This window comes from Amborella trichopoda, chromosome 2, assembly GCF_054954075.1.
Source record: "Amborella trichopoda isolate Santa Cruz 75 chromosome 2, AtrichopodaSantaCruz75HAP2 v2.0, whole genome shotgun sequence".
NCBI lineage: Eukaryota > Viridiplantae > Streptophyta > Magnoliopsida > Amborellales > Amborellaceae > Amborella > Amborella trichopoda.
The window spans coordinates 68,297,118-68,311,920 of NC_142337.1; the positions used below are offsets into that span (position 1 = coordinate 68,297,118).

Consider the following 14,803-nt stretch of genomic DNA (forward strand, 5'->3'; position numbering starts at 1 on the left):
ATTCTTGATCTTTGAGAAGAATATGCAAATAGAAATATTGCCTTGAGTTGAGTTCCTTGCTCAACGCTAAAACTATTCGACCTTCCACTCGGATCCATCTTAAAAAAAGACAATGGATCTTCTTCACCAAGGGAATCAAGACACATCACCACCACCTCTTGTGGCTCTGAGACCATGTAGAAAAAGAAGGATGCCAAAAACCGGAACAATCCGCTTCTCAATTAATATAACAATGTCACAATAGCCTATGACTCGCAACCAAATAGAAAGAAGAAAAACAACCAAGATGAGATGGAAGAAAAACATTTACTGAAAAAAAACATGGGGTATACAAAGGCATTACAATCTTGACACCCAAGGTTAACCTTAATACATGAGACCAAATTTTTCCCACAATACACTTCTCTTTAAATAGAGGACTTTACAACCATATTTACTACAATAACTCCCCACTCACAACAATAGCTACTAACTTACAACAATAAATACTAACCACCTAGTAGTTCCATAATTTCTTTTTACATAAAATTACAAATTACAACATCACTACATCACTCATAATAAAACAAAATAAAAACTATCATAATTTCTAGAAAATATGCTTTAGCAATCTTAACACATAAGGCATGTGAGCTTAAAAAAGTAAACACAGGGAAAACACTTTGAAGTTTCAAACAGGAAGATATGGACCTTAAGCATGCAAAGGAAGCATGTGAAATTTGAAGTTCTAGACAGGTAAACATAGAACAAAAGGAACGCACAGGCACTCTGTAAATCACCTCACTCTTAAATTTTTTTAAGAAATTTAACTTGTATTGATTTTAATGAATTACAAAACTGTGCCCCCCAAGGGGGGTGCATTGTATAACAAATCAAAGTAGCCCACCAAACAAAAAATATGGGCTGGTGACATTGACGGCCATGTGTGTACACAAAAATTTACAAAAAGAGTACTGCATCCAAATTACTATAGTGGAGGAGATTCGCCAGACTAGGGGGGCTCTTTATGGGTTTAGAGCAGCTCCTGATCTTGCAAGATTGTTGGCTTCGGAGTTGGCTTCCCTCCATATGTGATTCCAAGAGACATTGGGATTGCTGCAGAGATGGCGGATTTAAACAATGATGTGGAGGAGCCTCCACGAACATGCTGAAGAGTTTGTCGCCCATGAAATAACATTTTTCGAGTCTCCTTTTGTAACAATCCAAAACTTAAAAAAAAATTTAAAAAAAAAAAAAAAATTAGACAATTTTTTATAGTGTGATGGTCCCTAAGGATGTCACACCACAAGTGTTAAAATACTAGAATCCTTGAGATGTGATAGTCGATTCTTAACAAAACAAATTCGTAAACTTCACCACTTATTGCACTAAAACAATTTTCCATTTTTAAGAGTCTGTACCAAGTCTACTCATAACTAATATTAACATGAAGGTTATTGTCACACCACAAGTTTTAAAATACTAGAATTCTTAAGATGTAACAATCGATTCATAACTAAACAAATTCTTAAACTTCAGCACTTATGGCGTTAAAATAATTTTCCATTTCAATGAGTCTGTACCAATGTTCTGCTTCACCTTTTAAAATAACCACTGCCAAGGTGACCTTCTTATTATCAGGACATTCTATTACTTCAAATATTTTCTCCAATTGCATAATCTATCCCTCGGCTTCTAGTGGGTCTGCATCACCTTTAAAAGAAGGTGGGTTTAATTTCTGAAATTGTTCGATATTACACCAACCATTTCTCGTAGCTGACTGCATAGGTGGATTGTTGTTCTCCATCTAATGTTGCATAAGGGCAACCATATTTTTTAAGGCTGTATGAATTCCCTCCATATTAGCTTCAGCCATTTGGGATCTTGACCTCGTACTAGTCTGTACATACAATAAATACGACTTAGAGTACATTCTTTTCAAATTTTCTAAAAATCCTAAACATATTGCTCTGTTACCATATAGATAATGCCTCCAAATTTTTATAGCAAATATTATTGCAATCAGCTCCAAGTCATGAATTGGATATTTCTTCTCATTTTCTTTCAACAGTCTAGATGTATATGCTATTACCTTCCCATGTTGCATAAATACACAACCCAAGCCTTTATATGAAGCATCACTATAAATCACAAATCCTTCACCCCCCTCAGGAATAGCTAAAATAGGTGTTAAAGTCAATCGAGCTTTTAGTTCTTGAAAATTTTTCTCACACAATGCTCTCAGACGGGCTTCCCCCGACTCTTAGGATCGACTAACCCATGCGCAACAAGGACATTCATTTGGTCCGTGTATTGTGATAGTACCATTCGAGAGAAAAGTCGACTTGGGAACGAGAAGACGAAATCAAAGAAAAATACTCCTAGCTTTTTCAGCAATCAGGTACACAAATTTAGAGGACTAAATTTTTTTAAGGGGGGGAAATTGTAACAATCCTATTTTTTTTTTTTAAAGAAAAAAAAAAATAAACAATTGTTTAAAGTGTGATGGTCCATATGAGCATTATGGTCCTTAGGGACCATCACCACTTTTGTTCCTTTTAATAATAAGGAAATGGAAAGACATTACGCAAGATTACGTGAGATTTCCCAAAAATCACGAAATTCATTACGCACAGTGAAGGGTGAAAAATCTATTACGAGGTTGACGGGTAATCTTTGGAAATATTTCACGTACATCTCTCTGCCCTATCCCTGCTTAAAAAAACATTTTCCTCTCTCAAGTATCGCTCTATTGTACAATTATTAAGGTACGTAGAAAGTGAAAGTAGGTGATATGAAAAGGAGAATCTAAATTGATTTGAACAGATATAAGGACCATTTTCTACTCCAATCCTAATAAAAAATTTATACAACCCTCTCTACCCAATTTAGTTGTAGCTCTCATCTAACTCTCTTATAAAAACAAAATTTTTTAATAATTGGTAGGTGAAATTAAGGAGAAATCTAAATTGATTTGAACAGTTGTAGAACTTGATGAGAGACAATTTTCTACTGTAATCATAATAAAAAAAAAATTCTACATCTCTCTCTCCCCAATTTGGGTTGTAGCCAGCCATCAGCTGTTGTATAAAAACAAAAATAATAAAAATAATAACTGGTAATCGATGAGAAATTATACAACACAATTATAATAAAAAATTTCACACAACATAATCCTCATAAGATATTAGTAAAAGCTCAATTGAAATAAGATACCTCTTTAGTCTCCTCCAATGCTTCAAAATTATCATAATAAATTCATATTATTGCAATCATATTATTCTAATGACTTATCATGGTTAAACCAAAGTCTAATTATATTAACCAAATATAGCCATATTTTTCATATGTGGATGGTAATGCATTTCTCATATTTTTTCCATACATAGCCAAACAGTAGCAATGTATTTCCCAAGTTGCACCTAAATACTACCCAAACAGTGACAATCCATTTGCAAGTAATGTATTATGCCCATAATATATTTCATAGACAATATAGTTCCAGGTATCCAAACGGCCCCTTAGTTGACATGGGCCTTAAATATTTCATGTATAATAATATTATTTCACCTCATGTATGAGGTGGAGGTTAATAAAATAGTATAATAATGTGTCTTAAGAATTTAAATAGGAGAGGTGAGGAATCTCACCCTACATAACTTTTGTATAAGCTCTCCCTCTGACCAGCACAGTGAGTCCTTTCTCTCTCTAGTCGAAACATAGTAAGCCCTTTCTCTCTCTAGCCGAATTTTATTGAAAGTTCCCTCTCAAATATTATCGGTAAGTGACCTCATTGTCTTGAAAAATAATCTTTTTAGTAAAATTGTGATATTTTATCTGTTGTTGGGAATTTTAAATGGTGTAAATTCTTAGAAATAAATTTATTTTTCCTGTCTAGTGTTGAGAATTTTAGATACTGTAAATTATTAGAATAAATGTGATATTTCCGCTTTTAGTAAAATTGTGAGATATCCTTATACTATTTTGAATATTTAGACATTGTAAAATTTATGTGCAAATGATTGCTTCATTATTTGAAAAACTGATATTTATGCACTTGATTGTAGTATTGCATATGAAATGATTATTTGCTAATTGGCAATTCTATAAAGTGTGATAATTCTATATTTAATTTTGGATTCTCATAAGGCTATTGATACTAGATTATTATCATGTTAGATTTAAAGAATGTCCTTTAGAACTGCTACCTTTAAGAAATTATTGTCAAAATGTTTGACTGGTTACTTACAGTTATTTCAATGAAAGTGATTCCTTAAATTGCTTCAAGTGAACTCCTGTTAATGATTTCAATGATCTTTTGCGTACATAATGTTGATGCTTTCTGATGTTAAAAGAGTTTCATAGATAATTTAGGTAAAAGTGGACCTATCCGGTTATACCGGTAGGGATTATTTCGACGCATCTGGTACGCTGGTGAGTTATGATCGGACCTACAGGGATTGTTAGGACCTATCCGGTTATGTCGGTAGGGATTATTTAGACTTATCCGGGATGTCGATGAGGTACGATCGAACCTACAAGGATTGTTATGACCTATCCGGTTATGCCTGTAGGGACTATTTGGACTCATCCGGGACGCCGGTGAGGTATGTTTGGACCTGCAGAGATTGTTTAGACCTATCTGGTTAGACCGGTAGGGACTATTTGGACTCATATGGTATGCCGGTGAGGTATGTTTGGATCCGTATGGATTGTTTGGACCCATCTAGGACACTAGTGGGGTATATAGGTGACCTACTTGGGATGCCAGTAAGGTAGTTTATGAAATCCTTTTAGTTATATATTTCTGTTAAAATGTTTATATGCATTTCAATAATTTGGATTATGTTTAATTGTGCATTTCTGAAAGTGAAATTGTTATCCATAAATATTTTTGCTCGCTTTGTTTTTAATAAACCTCCATTTTGATAGTTTTTATATCTTGCAACCATGATTATTTTTGAAGACGATGATGATCACTTACTGAGTAGCCAAACTCACCAAATTATAGTAATTTTTCAGGGTAATTGCAGTCTCATAGTTTGAAAGCAGTAGGACCATACTTGAAGAAATTGTAGTCATGATTAAATTCCCTTCGTAACTTTTGGCTCAAATTCGCCATTGTAATTTTTGTTCTTTATTGTGAGTAGTCTTTGCATAGATTAAAAAAAATGAAAAAATTTGTTTTGATGCAATATACAAGTAGGAATTTGCATTTGTCCTATATATATATATATATATATATATATATATATATATATATATATATATATATATATATATATATATAGTTTGTCGCATTTCAAAAGTGTTAGTGAACTTGGGGCGTGACACCTTTGATGACCAAATTTGGTCCCCAGTCGATGTTAAACAGCTTGGGGCCCTCTAGGAGAGCAAGAGATTCAGCTGTGGTGGAGTTGGCTAAGCCGATCGGGGAAGAATAGGAGGGCACCTAAATAATTCCTAAAGAATAGGAGGACAGAGGTACGCTAATTGGGGAAGAATAGGAGACCAAGAGATTCAGTCTGACAAATTTTCAAACTAAAACCTAACCACATTTAAGAACACGGTTCACTGTATGTTTAATGGCATTCTCTTTTGGAAGATGAACTTCTGATCATTTAAAGAATTCGGTGATTGTAACGTAGGCTGTGGCACGGTGGTAGAAAAGTAGATCTTGAGGAAGGCCTAGGGTTCAAAACCCTGTTTATGCAAAATCAAACCATGCAAACTTACCCCATTTTTGTATCTTTTAGTGATTTGCTTCACATGGGTTTAGAAAATGTAATCAAATGCAAAAGGAAGAAGTCAAACATTAGTGTTATTTCCATTCCTAGCAATTTAATGTGAACAACACTTGATTATAATAGTTGAAGTCAAATGAATAACACTTGATTAGACATACCACTAATGTCTGTCATCTTCCATTTGCATTTGATTACATTAATCAACTATTCTAATCAAGTGTTGTTCATATTAAATTCTTCCATTGACTTCAACCGTTGCTAGGAATGCAGAAACCAATAATGCTGATACTAACGAATAACTGTCATTGAAATTCTGAATACTGTCTTAAAAACATCTTAAATCACTTCCCATTTTCTTCCCGTATTTCAGCCATGGGTTGTAAGTCGGGACCATCAATAAATCGGCTCACCATAAAATCAGAAACAAATTGTTTTTTTTTTTTTTTTTTAAATCAGATGAAAAAATCAGATAAAAAATACGGATCAGCAAACATACTTCACATAAAGATATCACTAATATATCGGATTAAGCTTAAAAAAGCGTAATTAAAATAACGGAAAAATTTATAATATTATAAATTTTGGAATTCTAAAAAATAAAAATTATGTCCAAGCCATCAATTACTAATTCATCTATAAAAACTTTACTAGTCTAATATAATTAAGTCAATTAATTTAGATGTCTCGTAACTCTTATCTAATCATCCAATATTAAATATATAATTAATTAGTATATACCAAAAAAAGTACCATATAAATCTACCCATTAAATACTTTAAGAAAGATCACATCTACTTATTACATACAAAAACAAATATACTATATAAATGTATCCATTAAAATACTTTAAATATGGTATGGTGACAAATAGACTATAAATTTATTCATTAAATACTTAAACATAACTCCTACTAAGCAGGTACCAAAAAGTAAATACACGATTTTTTTTTTCTCATTAAAATTATTTAATTATAGTATGGTGACTATGGTCACTCCATAATTATGTTTAAAATTTTATAAATTTCTTTAGTTGAAAAGAAATTCCTAAAAATTTGGGTTTTACATCTGCCTTTACTATGTAGAGAGAGAAGAAGGAAGAATGACTAAGGAAGAAGAGAAGAAGGGAGAAGAGAGAAGAGAGAAGAGAGAAGAGAGAAGACCGAAGAGAAGAAAATAGGCTCGGCTCATAGCCATTAGGGTTTATAGAGAGAAGAAGGAAGAAGAAAATGGTTTTCACAAAGGGGCCTAACTGATTTTTAGAGAGAGAGAAAGAAGAACCCTAATGGAATAGGCCCTAACTGATTTTTAGAGAGAGAAAAAGAAGATGGGATGCTGATTTGGGATAGTTTGAAGAGGTTTTTTCTCTCTGATTTGGTACAGTTTGAAGAGAGCTTTTCATTTTCTTGAGGAAACAGAGCTGAAGGATTAAGTTTGGGGAACTAATCCTATTTGTACAATTACTGGCTGCTGTAAGTTTACAATTTACACAATCAAAAATAAAATATTGATTACTTGGTCCTGTAGTCACACTCACTGCTTCTCATTCATAAGTAAAAAATTATGCTTTGAGCTTTAATTTGTGCCATTAGCCGTTTTTTCATAAAAACAATTATCACAAATAATCATAGCAATTTGCTTGTGTATGATTTCTTTACACAATGATTTACTTTACAAAATGATTTGCTATAAATATTATTTCATTTACAAAATGATTTTTCAGAAGGACAATTGAAATTTGCATCTATTTGATTAAGTTTTTTTAAAAATTCATACCATCAATCTGCAACTTTGGCTAGAAGAACTTAGTGGGAATAAAAGTTTCTATTTTAGTTTTATTTTTTTTAAGTAAATTTTTTTTTTAAAGTATGAAAGTAGCAGTGGTTGCAATAGACAAAACAGGAAAAAAAAAAAAAATTCAAAAAAAAAAAGGTAAAAAAAGATACGGTTTTTTCCCCTGATTTAAATCGTATTATGAAAAAAACCGGTTTTAAACGGGTTTATCAAATTACGTGATTTTTGCCGACCTTTTCAAATAGTCGCCGTTTAAAACTGTTTCCATAAAAACGCAATTTTTTTTAAAAATCGCTGATTAAATGGCGATTTACCGACTATGGTTTCAGTAGAGTGATTCGTCCACGTGGGCACCATATATACTCAGTTAAAAATGTAATATCCCATCCTTTTCCACTTAGAAGTAGCTCTAAACAAAAAAACAAATCAATGAAAAGATAAGCTCGTCACCTTTTAATTTGAACATAATCATCACCATATGCTCCTTGCACTATGACTGATGACCGAAAGACTGAGAGGAAAATAGATAGAATTTCAACCTTATAGTTTAAGCTATTTGAATGTATTTATTTTCCTTGTAATAACTAATCATCAGTGCCTCTATCTTCCCTCTACAATGCACATCAACTGGTTTAGCTATCTCAAGCAAAGAGCAACGAACAACAACCAATTGGGTATTGACATGTTTCAGTACCTCCAGAGCCCTAGGGCTTTTGTGCATTAAAAGATAATGCTCGAAGTAAAACTCTATGATAAGTGTTCGTATTGTTGAATACGCTTCAGCTTTTTTAGTGTGCTCTGGTCATCTGTAACAGGTGAGGGACTTCGGGTTTTTACTCTTTGTTCCTCGTTATTTTCTTGCTTTCCATACATCTGGGTGGACATTGTTAATTTTTTGCATGTTTCCTTTGGGAGTTGCATATTGCCTAATCTCTTATGTGACTTCGAATCTTTCATTTCTGGAGTTTGAAATTCAGATAACTGGATTTTGTCTTTGAATGGGTCATTCTCATGAAACTTTAACCTAATTCTTGAATTTCTGTGAATTAGTTTGCCTCATTCAGAAGCTGATTCTCGGTGGGAGGACAAAGTGCCTGCAAAAACGAGGCCTCTTGAAATGACAGAAAAGAACTCATAGAAGAAAAACACATAATGAGCAATGCCATCAATCAAGAGAGAGAATGAGATATTGGAGAGATAGAGAACCTGTATTCGTAGGTATCATCAAAATGTTTATCTGAGTATTGGATCAGACCCATGTTCTTCTCAGGTTGACTCTAAGATCTGTAAAAGAATAAAAGTAAAAGGAAAATAGGAGAAGGAATTAAACAGAGAATTAAAATGAGGAAGCTCACAGAAAATGCAGAGAAAAGAAGAAATGTCCAACGGTGAGAGAGAGAGAGAGAGAGAGTGAAGTGGTAACAAAGAGGAGCTCACCTGGAAACAGGAAGAACCCTCCAAGGGTCAGGTCAGATGAGAGAGAAAGTGTTAACCTGCTTGCACGACACAGGTTGGTGGTGGCGCCACAATCACATTTCCCTCTCGCTATAAAATATGACTTCCTCCTAACAAACAAACAATTGCCCTAAAAATGAGGCCATAGGGAGGTTTGTTTCGTTTCCGTTTGGTTTTTTTTTTTTTTAAAAAGTTTTCTAGTCCCACACGACTATGCTGTCTATTAATCCCAAAATCCATCAGGACTAACATTTTGAGACCAATCGGTAAGAGATAGTAACCACACCTTCATTAATTAGCAGTTGAGTATGTTGGGATACCGCCTTGTTGTGTTAAGTATCAAGCTTTCCACAAACCAACTAGGGTGAGGTTTGTATACGGTGTCACTCTTAAACAGTTAAGGTGCATCTTATAAGATATTTTTTTAGTATAGAAAATCTTATTTTAAAAGTCTATTTTTGACTTCTATTATGGAATTGAAAGCTTCAAATATAGTGTATATCTATGAACATTTGAAGATCTTAAAAACAGATGGTCCAGATAATGTGTTATAAGATGTACTATTTCTAAAGCTTAAAATTCATGTTTTTCTTTCATATCCATACATATCGAGGTCAAAATGATCAACTGAAAAAAATTTTGATGACTAAATAATATTCTTCAATGGGTTTGTGAGGTTTATCTACCATATAAGGTTGACACCCTATTGAGCAATTGCTTGTAGCAAAGCTGTTATATTGGATAGAGGGTTTTGTGTAGCTACATTGTCTTCTTCATTAGCTACACCTAAGCAAAGCTGCGAAATGATTAGAAACTTGAACCTGGGCACTCACTAGATATGGAAGAGTGCTTTATAGATATGGAAGAGTGCTTTATTTCAGCTAGCTAACCCAAAAAAAAGAAAATTATAAATTGCTCTTTGTACGCCTTTGAAAACCTGATGTCTCGAGATTGAACAGGGATTTGTCCAATATTTTAGAGGATAAGATTTAAGTTTTCTAAAAGTCAAAATTTTAAAAAAAATTCTTTTAAAATAACCTTCTAGTGAATTTTATGTGATTCTAAATTTGTTTTTTTTTAAAATCTCCTACATAGGTCTTAGACCCAGGAAGTATATATACAATATGGTCCCGAGGATGATGAGTCTTCCTTTTTTTAGGGAGGGAGGGAGGCCAGGTCAGGAGCACAACTCAAGTAAGAGGAGACCGCTTCCCACGTCTTTAATATTTAATTGTTTAAAAACAGAAAAAATATGTGAGATTACAGGGAACCAACAAAGAGCCGCACATGAAAATCATCCCTTTCTCCTCCGAGAAAGGCGCCCCATCTCTCTCATTTCATTGGTTGAGTTGATTCGGTCATCTCAGTCCCTCCAGGGAGGAAAAGCAGGGCTCTGATTTGCAAGAGAGAAAACCAAGTCCTTTGTTTTCTTTCTTCTTTCTCTTTGAATTGTGGCCTCTCCCTGGAGAAAAATAGCAGTGGAATGAATAATGGGTGGTTGTAGGTGATATTTGCCCTCTCCTCTCCACCACCCAGCGAGGGAGAGGGGCTGCTGCATAAGCCATAGCTAGCAGGAAAAGAAAGAGCCTCTTTTTTTCCCTCATCCTCCTATCATGGACACGCAGATTAGGATGGTGATGGTGGTGGTGGTGGTGGTGGTGGCTGTGGTGGCGGGCACGATGGAAGCAGCTCTTGGGTCGGTGGCGAGGTTCGAGCCGGCGGACAGCTACCTTCTTGACTGCGGGGCACAAGGAGGGAGCACCAAGGCGGACGATGGCAGGATATTTAAGTCCGACACTCAGTCTACTTCCTTCCTCTCCACCCCTGAGGACATCCAAGCCTCTGCCAATGGCAACGCCTCCTCCCCCCTCTACCAAAGCGCCCGCATCTTCACAGAGCAGTCGACCTACACATTCTTTGTTTCACAGCCCGGAAGGCACTGGGTCCGCCTATACTTCCTCCCCATCCACCACCCTTACTACAACCTCTCTGATGCCGTCTTCTCCGTCACAACTGACCGCATCGTCCTCCTCCACAACTTTGCCGCTCGCAATGTCGCTACCCCCGTGTTCAAGGAGTACCTCGTCAACCTCACCTCAGAGAGCGTCTCCCTTACCTTCACTCCCACCACCACCTCCATTGCCTTCATCAATGCCATAGAGATTGTGTCTGCCCCTGACGCCCTCATCTTGGACGACGCTTCAGCCCTCACGCCCGTGGGGGCCGATTTTGGGGGCCTCTCGCAGTATGCCCTCGAGGTGGTGCACCGCCTCAATGTCGGGGGCCCTCTCATCACCCCAAAGAACGACACCCTCTCCAGGACCTGGGCCCCTGATAGCCCCTTCCTCGCCATTCCCTCTGCCGCTCGTAACGTCTCCGTCTCCCCCGGCATAATTACCTACCCAGAGGGTGTCTCCCCTCTGCTCGCCCCCAACTGGGTCTACGCCTCCGCCCAGGAGATGGCTGAGTCTGGAGTCGCAGCCCCCAACTTCAACATCACATGGGAACTCCCTGTTGACACCTCCTTCTCCTATCTCCTTCGGCTCCACTTCTGTGACATCGTCAGCAAGTCCCTCAACGACCTCTACTTCAACGTCTATGTCAACGGTAGGATGGCCACCTCCGGCCTCGATCTCTCCACCCTCACCTCCGCGCTCGCTGTCCCCTACTACAAGGACCTTGTCGTCAATGCTTCCGCACTCACCAGGCCCGGCAACATGCTTAGGGTCCAAGTTGGTCCCATGGGGGAGGGGAGCACCGGAGGCACCCCCAACGCCATCCTCAACGGCCTCGAAGTTATGAAGATGAGCAACTCCGCCGGCAGCCTCGATGGCTGGTTCTCGGTGGAGGGGTCCAGGATCATCTCCTCCCAAGGGAAGGGGAGTGGCAGCAAGCTGGCTGCGGGTGTCGGCTTGGCCATGGCCCTTGGGGCCATTGCCGGCGTGGGTGCCATGGTGTTCCGCTGGTACCGCCGCCCCCAGGATTGGGAGAAGAGGAACAGCTTCTCGTCATGGCTGCTCCCCCTTCACGCCGGTGGCCACTCGAGCTTCATGACCACCAGCCAGTTGGGGTCCCACAAGAGCGGTTACTCCAACTTCTACTCCTCCACCTTGGGGCTGGGCCGCTACTTCACCTTTGCAGAGCTGCAGGAGGCCACCCACGGCTTCGATGACAAGGTGGTTCTCGGGGTGGGTGGCTTCGGCAAGGTGTACCTGGGGGACCTGGATGACGGTACCAAGGTGGCGGTGAAGAGGGGGAACCCGAGGTCCGAGCAAGGGATCAACGAGTTCCAGACCGAGATCCAGATGCTCTCGAAGCTGCGGCACCGCCACCTGGTGTCGCTCATCGGCTATTGCGACGAGCAGTCAGAGATGATCCTGGTATACGAGTACATGGCGAATGGTCCCTTGCGCGACCATTTGTACGGCTCCGGCCTCGGCCCGCTTTCCTGGAAGCAGCGGCTAGAGGTGTGCATAGGCGCCGCCCGCGGGCTACACTACCTCCACACTGGGGCTGCGCAGGGCATCATCCATCGTGATGTGAAGACCACCAACATCCTCCTCGATGAGAACCTGGTGGCGAAGGTCTCCGACTTTGGCCTCTCAAAGACCGCCCCTACCCTCGAGCAGACCCATGTGAGCACAGCCGTGAAGGGCAGCTTCGGCTACCTGGACCCCGAGTACTTCCGGCGGCAGCAGCTGACGGACAAGTCGGACGTCTACTCTTTCGGGGTGGTTCTCTTTGAGGTGTTGTGCGCCCGGCCAGCCATCAACCCGGCCCTCCCCAGGGAGCAGGTAAACCTTGCAGAGTGGGCGCTCCAGTGGCACAGGAAGGGGCTGCTTCAGAAGATCATTGACCCCCACGTCATTGGAAGCATCAATGCCGCCTCCCTGAAGAAGTACGTGGAGGCCGCCGAGAAGTGCCTGGCGGACTACGGCGTGGACAGGCCATCCATGGGTGACGTCCTCTGGAACCTTGAGTATGCCCTCCAGTTGCAGGAGGCCGCTTCCTCCGCTGTAGGGGAGGATGATCCCAGTGCCAACCACATATTACACCAACAGCGCCCCCCCACAGTGTTGGACACCACCGCCAAGGGCAGCCACAGCCGCAGCAGCAGCGATGACGAATCCGGTCCCACCCTCAGCAGCCCCATGTTCGCTCAAATGGCTGGCTGTCAAGGAAGGTAACTAGAGCTAAATGCGAATCCACACGAGGGAACCAAAATCATCATCATCACTTGATTACTGTTGGTAATGGCTCTGGTTCAAAAGAAAGGAAGATCTCTTCCTCTCTTACTCTCTAAGTTGTATTCTATCATCCATCTCTCTGTCTCTCTCTCAAAAACACAAGGCGAAGCAAAGAAGTTCTTTCTGATTTCATTTGTGTATGTGTAATCAAAACCACTTCACGATCATCATCACCCCCCAGAGGCATTGTTGTTGTTCAAGAATAGTTCTCACTGCCTGCTGCACCTCAATAATAAGTATGTATCCATTGAGTGTGTGTGTGTTTGTTTGTTGCTTATGAAATGAAGGTATGAAACTACTTTTGTAGTCGGAGAGTGCAGTTATTATTATTCATTAAGGATAACTGAACTACTACTACCATGCTTTTTGTTTGATGTATTATGTACATTGTCATCCTCTGTGGCCATTTGTACGCCATACTCTTTCCTTGCTACAAATTACATGAGTGGGTTTTATGATTCCTCTTCATTGTGCTTATCAGCACATATGCAATGGAATCTAGTTGTATTCAGGCAAGTTGTTTGGAACACACTTTGTGCAAGTCGTGCATGTTGCAAGACATTAGTTCTTCATTGTCTTTCTATTTCACTATCAATCCAATGTTAGAAAAACAGACCGGTATCCGCCCGGTTAGACCGAAACTGGCCCTCAGAAATAGTGAATGGAAAATGGTTTTCGATGAGAGTGGTGAGATCTGGGACCCAAAGAAAGGTTGCATTGACGGCGTTTGGAGGACTGTGGGATCCTTGTTCCATGTCGGGTGCAATGGTCGACTGTTTGATCTGTTTAATGGGTAACTCATTTCGCATATCAAGACCGGCTGTTGATTGAACGGTAGATAGTTAGGGTCCCATGATACCTGATGTGTTATGTACTCATAGCATCATTACTCATTAAAGATTTCCTTCATGTTTGTGTAGCGCAATTATCCTATTACAAGGATGTAAAATAGTAAGATGTAAAATTTTTTATCTTTTATTAATGAAAACCGGATAGGTAACTTCTCCTCCACTGATTTTACCTAGAAAAAAAAAAATCACTCTAGAAAAAAAAAATCACTCTAGATGTGAAATCAAGGGGTCTATTGAGAAACAAAGTTTGAAATTGATTTTGTGAAATTTAGGCCCAGTCAATGGCTATATGATGTTATATTTAAGGGTTAGAGGTGGTCGTGATTTTTTTGTAAAAAAAAAAAAAATTATTGTATACTTTCTCTCGTAGACTCGGTCGAGGTAACTCGACTCGGTTGAAAAACTCGGTGGTGAGTTTTCGGTGATTACTTATATATTATATTTTATAATTTAATTATATTAATACGTCAAAACTAAATCAGATATGTGTTGCTTTGATTATCATTAACACATAAAGTTGAACCCAGTCAGGGTTCGAATCCCCGTTGTACATACCCTTTTTGACATTATTTTTCAAACGTTCTTTTTAACTTGGACTCACCCAAGTAAATCGCCGCCCGCCTGAGACTACTTTTCAAACTTCGTTTTTTAACTTTGACTCGCCCAAGTAAATCGTGGCCCCAGTACCAGCCGAACGTCTGAACATTGCTTTCTCTTAATGCAAACATGGTAG

At 38.9% G+C, this 14,803-nt stretch overlaps 1 protein-coding gene and 1 long non-coding RNA gene across 6 annotated transcripts; one reads left to right on the forward strand and one right to left on the reverse strand.

Moving 5' to 3' along the window:
- Window positions 1-791: 791 nt before the first annotated feature.
- LOC110006910 (uncharacterized) lies at window positions 792-9,091 on the reverse strand. Of its 5 annotated transcripts, XR_016050321.1 has the most exons (4): window positions 8,955-9,057; window positions 8,724-8,801; window positions 1,744-1,879; window positions 792-1,208 (listed from the first exon to the last, which is right to left on the reverse strand). It is a non-coding gene; the product is annotated as an uncharacterized LOC110006910 (long non-coding RNA). The 5 variants fall into 5 exon arrangements; XR_016050323.1 differs by lacking the exon at window positions 1,744-1,879 and having other exon boundaries at window positions 792-1,095; XR_016050322.1 differs by lacking the exon at window positions 1,744-1,879.
- A 1,120-nt stretch (window positions 9,092-10,211) lies between these two features.
- Window positions 10,212-13,525, forward strand: LOC18430080 (putative receptor-like protein kinase At4g39110). Its single transcript, XM_006840243.4, has one exon. The coding sequence runs from the start codon at window positions 10,586-10,588 to the stop codon at window positions 13,157-13,159; it is 2,574 nt and encodes an 857-aa protein (XP_006840306.3). The 5' UTR covers window positions 10,212-10,585; the 3' UTR covers window positions 13,160-13,525.
- Window positions 13,526-14,803: the final 1,278 nt, after the last annotated feature.